General features: G+C 38.3%; 1 protein-coding gene across 1 annotated transcript in view; it reads right to left on the bottom strand.

Annotated features, from left to right (window-relative positions):
• Positions 1–13,397, bottom strand: part of PRKDC (protein kinase, DNA-activated, catalytic subunit) — a 108,490-nt gene that overhangs the window by 68,007 nt on the left and 27,086 nt on the right. The window contains exons 26-32 of the mRNA XM_063299249.1: positions 12,329–12,436; positions 6,929–7,155; positions 6,306–6,400; positions 5,493–5,592; positions 4,427–4,557; positions 3,564–3,815; positions 1,100–1,329 (exon numbers count right to left, since the gene is read on the bottom strand). Of these exons, the coding sequence (XP_063155319.1) occupies positions 1,100–1,329; positions 3,564–3,815; positions 4,427–4,557; positions 5,493–5,592; positions 6,306–6,400; positions 6,929–7,155; positions 12,329–12,436 (1,143 nt within the window). The remainder of the gene's footprint in view (positions 1–1,099; positions 1,330–3,563; positions 3,816–4,426; positions 4,558–5,492; positions 5,593–6,305; positions 6,401–6,928; positions 7,156–12,328; positions 12,437–13,397) is intronic.

Genomic DNA, 13,397 nt, shown 5'->3' on the forward strand with positions numbered 1-13,397 from the left:
ACCACAGAACTCATTAACCAGTATATTAATTCAACTCATTCAGTACAGTGCCAGAAAGACTACAAAAGGCATTTGTCAGAATTTGTCAGAAGGCAGTGAAAAAAGGCAATGTGGAATATAAGGACACTTTTAGAATAACACAACAATCTTTAACACTATTTTAACTCCATCCAAGCTATACCACAAACGTACCTTAAATTCATATTTTGTGCCAATTGTAACCATTCCTAAATCAGGAGGCCTTACTCATAGTCACTCATGCAGTAATCTCACCTTGATCACTGAAATATGCTCTATATGGGGCTTGAAGAGCACTCAGAAGCTACATCTGGTCTAGGATGCAGCAGTGCAGGTAGTTATGGGTATACCTCAGCATCATGCAAATAGCTATGGTACACCTTGTCATACCCATGTAACATCATTACTTCGCAAACTACACTGATGGTGTGTGGGCTTCCAGATATAATTCAAGATGCTGGTTATCAATTTTAAAGCCCTTCATGGCAAAGGATCCAGTAATATGCAAGACTGCCTGTATCCAATTACCTTTGCCTGTCTGATAAGATCTGACGAAGTTGACAAGCTCCAGGTTCCATTACTTAAATATCATCTAGCAGAACCCAGGAGACATGCCTTCCCTATTATGTCCACCCTATGGAATAACACTGCCCTGAAAGATCTGGATGGCCCTGGCCCTCCCTGCCTTTCATAAGGCTTTTAAGGTCTGGTTTCTCCTCCAGGCATTGTGTCATGTGGTCTTGTGATCCCATCTGGATTGTTTATTATTGTTAAATTGTCTCTGGAGTAATTTGCTTATGTCTTATAATAAGTTTATTTCTATTGTGTTATTGCTGTTTTGATTATATGTCACCCTTAGTTGTATGCTGAGATTGAGGCTATATAAATTGACTAATAAAATAAATAAATCACAATTTGTAAAACTAATTTGCCCAAAGGGCAGAAAACAGTGTGTGCGTGTGCGTGTGCAGGTGTGTGTATACACACACACACATACAGATATATGCATTCTTTAAATTTCTTTGAGTGAGGTACCTCATAGCAAACTTGCTTGAACCTTGGCCAATGGAGCCAAGCCTACCTTCCAAAAATGTTGCTGGTGAGTCTCCAAAATCATGCTGCCAAAAACCATGATCCGAACTATAATTGTACATTTGCTGTAACTGTATTCTTCTCTTTCTTGTGGGCTCAACAACATATCACCTTTGGATGCATTGCTAAAACACTGCTCTGCACCAGATATATCGTACAAGGCAATTTTTCCAAGGAAGAACTCCAGTGATCTTAAGAATGAAAACCCTGTATTTGTACCTTTAAAAAAATGTTTAAAAAAATGTTAAAAATACAGCCATCACAATTTTTGCTCCAGAATTCACAAGAACTTCTCAATTTTTAAAAAAAAAAAAAATCCTTTACACCAATATACATTATTTGAAAAACTAGGCCTTCATCATGGCCAGCACCAAATAATGAGCTTGTAACAAACAGGGAAAAAATATACAGTTGAAAACATCTTTGATAACAAGATCGTTTCACTCTGCCAAAAAGGATTTCAAACGAAGAATGGGTAAAGAACCAAATCCACCTCAATGCAATTCTCCCCATAGACTGGGGAAACTGATGGGTCTGGTGCTACTGTGTCAGAATGCAGAACTTCAGAATGGAAAACCTAATTCCCTGAAGGACCTTTCCTTTCCCCAGATAACCAACTGCTGTATATCAGGTTACAACCATCACTCCTTGCCTTCCTCAAAGAGGACATTTCATCCCTGAAGGGCATTTCATCCCTTCTCTACAGTGTCCACATGGCAACTATTAAAAACCATGACATCTTTGAAGCCACTAAGTCTAAGTTTATTACAGCTATCCTAGTCCCAAGATGCACTGAAAATACTGCACTTATTTTAGAGACAGCTTGTTTCTGTGGATGCTAGAGACTGGCATCATCTTTCTAACTCTTGGTTAAATCAACTTTTTCTTCAGTGGATCTGGCTCCACTGGCTCCCAGAAACCACTTAAGTTACTTACTCAGTCACTCTGTCTGTCTGTCTATCTATCTGCAAGATTCATTTCCTAGGAATCTTGTTAGAGATGTTTGACCATTAGTTTCTCTAATGTCTGAAGTATCTGGGACATTAGTTTTCAAATCTGCAAGACTAGCTCCTAGTCTTGCAGCTTGTGGGGTTTTTTCCTAACACGTCCCTGCCAGCCTCCTACCTCTCATCTATCACAGTCCTGAAATTCTGCCTGGCCTTCACTTTGGGCAAGCTGGATGCATTGCCTTCTGCCATCCTGGTGGGGTGCTACAAAAATATTCCCTTTCAAAGCATGTGCCCTTGTGGAGAGAGCTCTGTACAGTCTTTCAGCCAAAGATTCCCTCATTATTCTCTCTACAGGGAAATGACATTTATATATCCTATCCAGAAGAAATTTTATGGTAAAAAGCCTGACTTCTATTTGTCACTTCTCCTATATGATCAGTGCTGGTCACATCCTTCAGGGTTGCCTCTTCTTGGATCTGAAGTTTTGTACTAATTTCCTTACTTTTTAGCTTTATATATTTTAATTTTTACCCACTTTATTTTTTTTCTTTTTACTGCTGGCCTTACAGCCATAATACAGGTTTGATTTGATTTGAGGGGAGAACATTTTATTTTGGGCCAGGTTCACACTCTGGGTAAAAAAAAAGGTAATGTTCTTTAGGATAGGACACAATGGATGGGATTAGGACTAAATCAAAATATTGATTTAATCCAATTTACATTTAAATTTAACAACAATTAAATCATACAGAATTATTATAACTTAGGTGTTTAAGAATGGGCGTCTATTGTCAACTTTTGCAGAGGTTCTGAGGGCAACACTCCTGGCTTCTGGGAGCTACTTGTGCTTCTGGGGTCTTAGGCTGGTCTGCGGGGAGAGGAGGGTCCTCTGCAGCACCTGAGAGCATTTTAGAAAGCCAAGCGGCTTATCTGAGAAACTGGTGGTGGGAAGATTCTAAAGAAGGGAGGAAAGGCCAGTGCAAAGAAAAAGGAGGAAGAGTTGGGAGACAGCATAGCACGAACAAGCCAAAAGCCTCTATGTTTTTTTTAAAGAAATTAAGATTTAGGGGATAACTGTGGGACTGAAATAAAGCAAAGGAGCTGAAACAAGAAAGAATATAATAAAAAGAGTGCTTGATGCTGCAGGCATGGACATAACAAAAGTAGTATACAAAAGTAATACTGTATATCCTTTATAGTCTCTATTGATTAAAAAAAAGTCCAAGCGCAGTCTATATAAATTCCTTGGGACTGAAATAATTATCCTTATGATAAAATAATATAACTTGCTTAGTCTGGGACAAGAAAATGAAGAATGGAAGGGGACCCTAGGATTTTATGTACGTTGGTCAACAGATTATAAAAATTCTAAAACATCAAAAAATAATTTATCTGAAATTAAAAAATGAAATTAAAACCTTTTTCACAGCTGTAGTTATGTAATTTCTTCTAATGAACTTGGGAAGATAATCATAGTGCGAACTCATTTTGTGATTTACCTACCTAATATCTCATTTAGTTTTATCATTCCCTGATCAATAAAGGTATTATAACAATCTAAAGCAGCTAGAAGCATATCCATCCATTGTACAACCGCTCGCAAACTAAAGATTTCTTGCAAATCATAGAGGGTTGGATGAGATAAGATTCCAGAGATTTCACCCTCACATCCGCCTCCTTCAAATTTCTTTATGAGAAAAGAGATTCCTTGTTTCTGAAGAACATCACCCAACCATGAAGACAGGGATTTATTTCCTGTTAGAGAAACAAACAGATTAAAGATTCTGGATAAATTTGCTACAGTTCAATTCCATCCTTGCAGTTAAAAAAAAAATCAGAAAAAAAAGTTTTCTGTTATAAAAAGGGAGGGAAACTATCAAAAAACTATCTCCAAAAACTGATCCATTTTTAAATAAATCCTAGATCAATAAAGAAATTGACAAGGAATATTCACTGCACCCTCAGACTTTCTATTAAGTGAATATTGCTAATTAAGCAAAGGATTTGATATTTTGCATTTGATTTTCTTGGGATGATAAAACATTTTTTAAATAATTATAGAAAACTGTAGTAACTTTTTATAATAATTTGATTTTGCTAAAGCCAATCCTTAAGGGTATTGAACTGTTTAAGTCCTACCAACATAAATAAAACTTAAGTAACCTACTGGCATGCAGAACGCAACATTAAAACCAATCCACATGCTTTCAGAATGCATTCACGTGAGGAAATCCAATTCAAAGAGTAAAATCAACTGCTAAGCTCCCAGAAGTGACATTTCAAAAGGAATGTCCAATTTACAACAGTGTGAGAGTCAATACGCCATGCTAGCAACAGACTATTTACACCTGCAGTAATATACATACCTGGCAACAAGGGAACAAATTCAAAGAAAAGTTCCATGACTTTGTGCCGGCACTCAGTTTGGGGCTGTCCACACTGCCTTAAAAGCCACATGACAACATCCTCTAAACAAATAGATCTAGATGGAAATCCCCTACAGGAAAGTATTAAAACAAAGTCTGAAATTATCAAGCAGTTGTTTGCTCTGCTTTTGCATTTAAACATAAAGGTAAGATTTAAAATGCTCGGACATAAGAGAATCTACACATTCATATGCATATGAACCTTATACTGTAGTCAGATTTTTGCCATACCTTGAATTTTAATCTCCAATACTAAATATTAATATTAAAATATTAACTTTTCCTCTTGACTGCAAAATAAAATTGTAATTAGTAACTTTTTTTATTCCCCAGTACCATACCAGATCAAACAGAACAGAACAGAATCTTTATTTCAGTCATTGACCAATAAAATATATTCTGTAAAACAAGCAAAATTATCCCCTAGTATCAGTAACTGTTGGCAACCATTTGTGGGAGAAGCTTACACATAATGTAGCAGAATTTTGCTAGTTTCAAAGAAATACTTGGTGGTTTAACAGATAATGTAAGTAAAAATTATCAGAGCTCCCTGGGAATTTAAATAAAAGGGGGGTAATTAACTGGTGGCGAATGTCCCAGTAGATCAAACAGTGTTTCATTTTTTATATTCGTGGCAGTATTGCATTGTGCTGCATGTATCAAGCATGTAGCGTGGGTGTATTTAAACTAGATACATCCCATCTGTACGCAAAAGACTTGATGCAGCGGTTTATCCAGGTCAATTAAACTGGATGGCCCACCCTAGCTGCAAGTAAACTTAGGGAATAAATACAGTGTCTACAGAATGCTGAAATATATTCAGTCAGATTATAATAGTGTTTCCTCAGAAGAAAAATCACTGAGATTTATTTCCAAACAAACCTGGATGGGTTATAAGTGTCATCAGGACATTTTCAGAACTGTGTATAAGAAAGAAGATACACGCTTTGAGTGCTATACAGTATAATGATGTTCCCTATGAATTGATAAAGAAATTAGTACTAACCGAGGTAATCTCCGATTGCTTTTTTTGTTCAAAGTAGATGCTTTACGTTTAATGATACGCTTGAGATGATCAACAGCATCACAACACTGTTGAACTGTACCTATTTTCAAATTGAGAAAAAGTAGTATTGTGACTGATTCCAAGTAAAATTTTGAACAGAAATGACTCTTAATTGGTTTTGCAATGATAAAATACACATTATTTTAATTACTTTCTAGCTTTGCTGATACTGCATAAGGACTGTTAAACTTCTTTTTTCTATTCTCTGCCAAATCAGGAACCTTTAAGTTTTCCTATTGATAAGAAAGAGAACCACAGACAGTACCTCTTCCATATGCTTTGTCTGAGAAGGTAATATGGAATCTGATATTGAACACATTTAATGTTGAAAAACATATTCAGTCTATATTCAGTCAACAAAGTTGTAACATCTAGCCTAATTTTTTAATTGTTTTGGTTTTTCTCCATTTTGGAGAACTCAAAAGCTTGAACATGTCTCTGATCTATTTTGTTTGTAATAAAATTATTACCAAAATGTAATGCTTAAAAGGACATAATACTGAAGTAGTTAACACAAAAAATATGAACCATATGTAAAAGTAAGTATTTGAAATCTATTTTAAAGAAAATTTTCTTCCAAATTTGTCCATCAACACAGTTCTATAATACAACTTCAGCTTTCATCACAACAGAAATGTTCTAACTGCTCAAAACAGAAACATTTTAACAGAAAGTATCAAAATGCATAGGTCTGAAGTTTTTAAAGAATTCTGAAACATGTAAACCTAATCCAACAAAAGCTGTAAATATCACCTAACGACTTCTCGTCTCCATGTGTCAAGGCCAGACTTTCCAAGTATACAACCAATGCTTCAAATACAAACTGGTCCACCAGAGCATTCTCTTCTCTATGAAACAAAGGGAAAAAAAGTTAAGCTTTTAACTTTATTTGGAATCTGTGCTTTAAATTTAATACACTGTTAGGAAAAAGGGAGTAACTATATTGTCTCAGATGTCTCAGAAATGTTTATAACAGAGGGAAAAATTAATCTGAACTCTGCAGGAATGAACGTTTGTTGTTAACTGCATTCTACTGAACTGAGCAGACACTATAGATGTGGTACCCAATGCAAACAATCCAGACGTTAATAGCTATGAAAAATTAATAAATAGTTGTCGCAAAATTAATATATTAACGTTATTTATTTATTTATTTTTGTCCTTTAAATCCAAATCTGTTACATCCAATGTTATGAAGAGTTGTGGCAACTTCGTCCCCTCAGAAGAGCTGAAAATACTTAATATCCCACAGGTAACAACTTTCAATAGTATTTTTTAAAGTACACTTGGTAGGTACTGCACAAATTTTCCTAATATTAACTACTTCGCTGTATTACTTTATTCAGTTATTATTTATTGATTTACTTATTGCTCACCTAAACTCTCGGTAAATGTTGTTAAAAGCAAGTGCAGCTCCTAGCCGTTTGAAAGCATTAGGATGAAGAGCAAGGCTGTACAGCCTCTTAAAAAGAGATTTGGTGTTCACTGGACTTTTCTCTTGCTGCTGTGGAGTAGTTTGCTTAATGGACCATTTCAAAAATTCGCGAACACATTGACCACAGAAGTCTCTCAAAGTGCTGTCTACAGGATCCACTATCCCATCCTGAAATAAAGAACAAGCTTGATTCACTATACGATGTTTCAGAGTTCATTTATTCAACACAAGGTGAAATGAAAGGTAATTTATGTATGGCATTTTAATGCTACCCAAACAGCAGTGACAGCAAAAATTGGCTATTCACCCTTTGCAAGTAAGCTGCTCCAAGAGATATTTTTGGCTGAATAATAGGGAAAAAATTTTAAATAGAAAAATGGATTCTCTGGTTGGTTGAAATCAACAATCAGTGACATTCTACAAAAGAAAATCATAGAAATCAACATAAAATAAACAGCAGCAGCATAAGATCCATATTTAAATTACATTATAACTAGCAGAGAAAGGAACAATTAACTTCAAAATTGAAATGTATAAGAACCAAATTTTACAATTTTGGAAAAACAAAAAGGTCTACACAGAGCTAAAGAGTTCCTAATGCAGGATTACAAATAAGCATTTCTGGGGAGTATATTTCCTAATTCAGAGCCTGACCACCAAAAAAGGCTTTGCCCTTCTCATTTCTATTAGACATGGAACCTAATGAAGAGTTCCTGATGAAGACCTTAACGTTCAGACAACTGAAGAAGAAATCCTTCTGTTAATATTAGTCCACTATGAATTGGCCCTGAAAAGGGACTCAAAGCAAATATCAGTTCCAAAGATAAATACCCTTGGGTAACATATCAGCCATTCTGTTAACAATCTTCTGACCAGATAAACGTTTCCAGATTGTCATCACACAGTTCTATGTATGATGTATTGCAACTAGTACATATATTTAAAAGGTATAGCTATTACACTTCAGCAAAGGATCGTTACCTTGTCGTGGTGCTGGAGCTTGAGCACCTCAATGATGCCATGAGCTAAACCGTGAAGGGCCACCCAAGACGGGAAGGTCAGACTAAATGCGATCCCTGGGGAAGGTAATGGCAACCCACCTCAGTATTCTTGCCGTGAAAACTAAATGGATCAGTACAACCAGAGATATGTCGGTATACCATCGGAAGATAAGACCCCCAGGTCGGAAGATGGTCAAAATGCTACTGGGGAGGAACAGAGGATGAGCTCAACTAGCCCCAGACGTGATGACGCAGCTAGCTCAAAGCCGAAAGGACAGCTAGCGGCCGACGGTGCTGGTGGTGAACGGCGAATCCAATGTTCTAAGGATCAACACACCATCGGAACCTGGAATGTAAGATCTATGAGCCAGGGCAAATTGGATGTGGTTATTGGTGAGATGTCAAGATTAAAGATAGACATTCTGGGCGTCAGTGAACTGAAATGGACTGGAATGGGCCACTTCACATCAAATGACCACCACATCTACTACTGCGGACAAGAGGACCACAGAAGAAATGGAGTAGCCTTCATAATTAATAGTAAAGTGGCTAAAGCAGTGCTTGGATACAACCCAAAAAATGACAGAATGATCTCAATTCGAATTCAGGGCAAGCCATCTAACATCACAGTGATCCAAATATACGCCCCAACCACAGATGCTGAAGAAGCTGAAGTAGAGCTGTTCTATGAGGATCTGCAGCACCTACTGGACAACACGCCTAAAAGAGATGTTATTTTCATCACAGGAGACTGGAATGGTAAGGTGGGCAGTCAAATGACACCTCGAATTACAGGTAAGTATGGCCTGGGAGAACAAAACGAAGCAGGACACAGGCTGATAGAATTTTGCCAAGACAATTCACTCTGCATAACAAACACTCTCTTCCAACAACCTAAGAGACGGCTTTATACATGGACTTCACCAGATGGACAACACCGAAATCAGATTGATTACATCCTTTGCAGCCAAAGGTGGCGGACATCTGTACAGTCGGTAAAAACAAGGCCTGGAGCTGACTGTAGTTCAGATCACGAACTTCTTCTTGCACAATTTAGGATCAGACTAAAGAGATTAGGGAAGACCCACAGATCAGCTAGATATGAGCTCACTAATATTCCTAAGGAATATGCAGTGGAGGTGAAGAATAGATTTAAGGGACTGGACTTAGTAGATAGGGTCCCGGAAGAACTCTGGACAGAAGTTGGCAGCATTGTTCAGGAGGCGGCAACAAAATACATCCCAAAGAAAGAGAAAACCAAGAAGGCAAAATGGCTGTCTGCTGAGACACTAGAAGTAGCCCAAGAAAGAAGGAAAGCAAAAGGCAACAGTGATAGGGGGAGATATGCCCAATTAAATGCAAAATTCCAGAGGTTAGCCAGAAGAGATAAGGAATTATTTTTAAACAAGCAATGCGCGGAAGTGGAAGAAGACAATAGAATAGGAAGGACAAGAGACCTCTTCCAGAAAATTAGAAACATTGGAGGTAAATTCCAGGCAAAAATGGGTATGATCAAAAACAAAGATGGCAAGGACCTAACAGAAGAAGAAGAGATCAAGAAAAGGTGGCAGGAATATACAGAAAACCTGTATAGGAAGGATAACAATATCGGGGATAGCTTTGACGGTGTGGTCGGAGAGCTAGAGCCAGACATCCTGAAGAGTGAGGTTGAGTGGGCCTTAAGAAGCATTGCTAATAACAAGGTAACAGGAGAAGACGGCATCCCAGCTGAACTGTTCAAAATCTTGCAAGATGATGCTGTCAAGGTAATGCATGCTATATGCCAGCAAATTTGGAAAACACAAGAATGGCCATCAGACTGGAAAAAATCAACTTATATCCCCATACCAAAAAAGGGGAACACTAAAGAATGTTCAAACTATCGAACAGTGGCACTCATTTCACATGCCAGTAAGGTAATGCTCAAGATCCTGCAAGGTAGACTTCAGCAGTTCATGGAGCGAGAATTGCCAGATGTACAAGCTGGGTTTAGAAAAGGCAGAGGAACTAGAGACCAAATTGCCAATATCCGCTGGATAATGGAAAAAGCCAGGGAGTTTCAGAAAAACATCTATTTCTGTTTTATTGACTATTCTAAAGCCTTTGACTGCGTGGACCATAACAAATTGTGGCAAGTTCTTAGTGGTATGGGGATACCAAGTCATCTTGTATGCCTCCTGAGGAATCTGTATAACGACCAAGTAGCAACAGTAAGAACAGACCACGGAACAACAGACTGGTTTAAGATTGGGAAAGGAGTACGGCAGGGCTGTATACTCTCACCCTACCTATTCAACTTGTATGCAGAACACATCATGCGACAAGCTGGCCTTGAGGAATCCAAGGCTGGAGTTAAAATCTCTGGAAGAAACATTAACAATCTCAGATATGCAGATGATACCACTTTGATGGCTGAAAATGAAGAGGAACTGAGGAGCCTTATGATGAAGGTGAAAGAAGAAAGTGCAAAAGCTGGTTTGCAGCTAAACCTCAAAAAAACCAAGATTATGGCAACCAGCTTGATTGATAACTGGCAAATAGAGGGAAAAAATGTAGAAGCAGTGAAAGACTTTGTATTCCTAGGTGCAAAGATTACTGCAGATGCTGACTGCAGTCAGGAAATCAGAAGACACTTAATCCTTGGAAGAAGAGCAATGACAAATCTCGATAAAATAGTTAAGAGCAGAGACATCACGCTGACAACAAAGGCCCGCATAGTTAAAGCAATGGTGTTCCCTGTAGTAACATATGGCTGCGAGAGCTGGACCATAAGGAAGGCTGAGCGAAGGAAGATCGATGCTTTTGAACTGTGGTGTTGGAGGAAAATTCTGAGAGTGCCTTGGACTGCAAGAAGATCCAACCAGTCCATCCTCCAGGAAATAAAGCCAGACTGCTCACTTGAGGGAATGATATTAAAGGCAAAACTGAAATACTTTGGCCACATAATGAGAAGACAGGACACCCTGGAGAAGATGCTGATGCTAGGGAGAGTGGAAGGCAAAAGGAAGAGGGGCCGACCAAGGGCAAGGTGGATGGATGATATTCTAGAGGTGACGGACTCGTCCCTGGGGGAGCTGGGGGTGTTGACGACCGACAGGAAGCTCTGGCGTGGGCTGGTCCATGAAGTCACGAAGAGTCGGAAGCGACTAAACGAATAAACAACAACATAGCTATTACATGGTAGTCCTCACTTAACAACCATTCGTTCAGCGGCCGTTCAAAGTTGCGATGGCGCTAAATGAATGATATTTATAACTAGTTCTTGAAGTTACAGCTGCTGCAGTACCCCCACAGCCATGTGATCAAAATTTGGGCACTTAGAGCCCACCCGCATTTATGACTGCAGTGTGCACTTCAACTCCCTCCCAGCTATCTCCCCTCTCATCTCTGCCCTTTTGGCTGCCCTGAACCCCTGCTGCCCTTCACCGTCTTCTTCCTCCCACTGACAAGGCACACCAGCAGCTGCCTTGCGAAGGGCCAGGCCGGGTGCATCTTGTCAGCAGTGAAGGGAGAAAGACGGCAAAGGTCAGCGGGGGCAGTGGGAATGCAGGGTGGCAGGGGCGGTGGAGTGCAGGGCAGCCAGAAGGGCAGAGATGTGAGGGAGATAGGTGGGTGAGGGGAGTTGAAGTGGAGGTGCATACAGCAGGGCAGGAGAAGTGTGAGGTCCTTGCCTAATGACAGCACAGTCCTAGACTAACAACCGCAACCGAAACTACCAGAACTGCCATTGCTAAGCGGTGTGGTCACCTGATGTTTCACCCAATGACTGCTTCACTTCACAATGAAAATTCCAGTCACAATTAGGGTCGTTAAGCAATGAGTACCTGTATTATTATTATTATTATTATTATATTTTATCCCACCTTCTTTATATGTAACACAAAGCAGTGAACATATCTAATATTTCTGCCTATTTTCCGCATAACAACCCCCCCTTGTTCAGCTATCCTGAGTTTATTTCTGAACGCTCCCAAAGAATGAATCTGATCCTTTGGGTAGGTGCAACACAATTAGGCTTATTGCTAGTCAGCTTAATAAACTTTTCACACTTGTATAGTAAATATGCACTATTAAATGTTTGTACAGTTTAAAATCCTATGCTAATAAATATCTTAGTTTTCATTCACAATGAAATAAGACCTATATCTCTTAAGAAAATAAACCTGACCTTTTTCAATGAAAATGCAATGGTAAAAAATCAAACAATAGTAGTTGGGCAAATTGTCAACCACTGTATAAGAAACTGAAAATTAATCAAGGGAATCTGAAAAATTAGAATGGGAAGTTACTACTTTTTTGACAAAAAGCTTTATAATTTATCTTAGTCAATAATCACCTACCAAAATTGCTTCTAGTAATGTCACAGTGTCTTGGCTTTCAAACTTTTTATTGTTTGTGAACCAGTGTATTAATTCCATTACTAAAGTCCCATAGAGTTGCCTTGTAACCTAAAAAAAATAATGAAAGCATAGTTTATCTGTATTTTAGTTTAATAATAACTCTATAGAGCATTTCTCACTAAATGATCCCAACATTTGTTGGCCTTTAAAAAAAAATACACATACTCACAAGCTGATTTCATACAACTTGAATTGTTATATTTGATTAAATATTAACTGCTGTGGAGTGATTTCTACTATGTCCCCTCTGAATTGATATAGAAATCATTGCTAAGCAAGTCTTTGGACTAATTTGGACAATAATCTTCAGCGCTATCCCAATGAACAGGTAAAAACCTCAACACATTAGGGACTGCAAAAGCAACTCATGCATAGGCAATTCTCTGCAATATAGTTCTCCTTCTGGGAAGGCACACTTGTCCATGTAAACAGGAAAGACATCCATGAAGCCATATCCTCTTCCAATCTATATTCCATTGGTGAATGCTCATTCTTCTGGGACGGAACCCATCTACCATCTCAGACTCACCTTCCTACATTCATTGTAGTCAGCTGGTTTGCAAAAAAAATGGGTAAGTGGCTGAAACCTGACCACTGAAATATACTAGTAACAAGTATATTTAAATTCAGAAAACTGATAATAGTGAACACGTCATAAGTGCAGTTACTGACTGTGAATCTATAAATACTGTGATAAGTGGAACTGTGATCTTGTACAGGCAACCCAAAAGAGAACAACAAATAGAAAATACAGTGATAAACAGATAAAAATGGAATTTTATTAACTGGAGATCCACTTGCCCCTAGCCCTGTGTAATCACAGATTTCAATCAAACGACATTCTTGACCCACAAGTTTGTGCTAGGAGTTCTTACAGTAAGCAGAACATAAACTAACGCAAGGGGGCAAATAAATGGATTCAAATGTTACCAACATTTTGCTTAAAAAGAACTTTAAAAATGGAGAGAATAGGATGGCATTCACAAATTCATTAAAAAATGTGAACTGT

This window comes from Candoia aspera, chromosome 3, assembly GCF_035149785.1.
Source record: "Candoia aspera isolate rCanAsp1 chromosome 3, rCanAsp1.hap2, whole genome shotgun sequence".
Taxonomy (NCBI): domain Eukaryota; kingdom Metazoa; phylum Chordata; class Lepidosauria; order Squamata; family Boidae; genus Candoia; species Candoia aspera.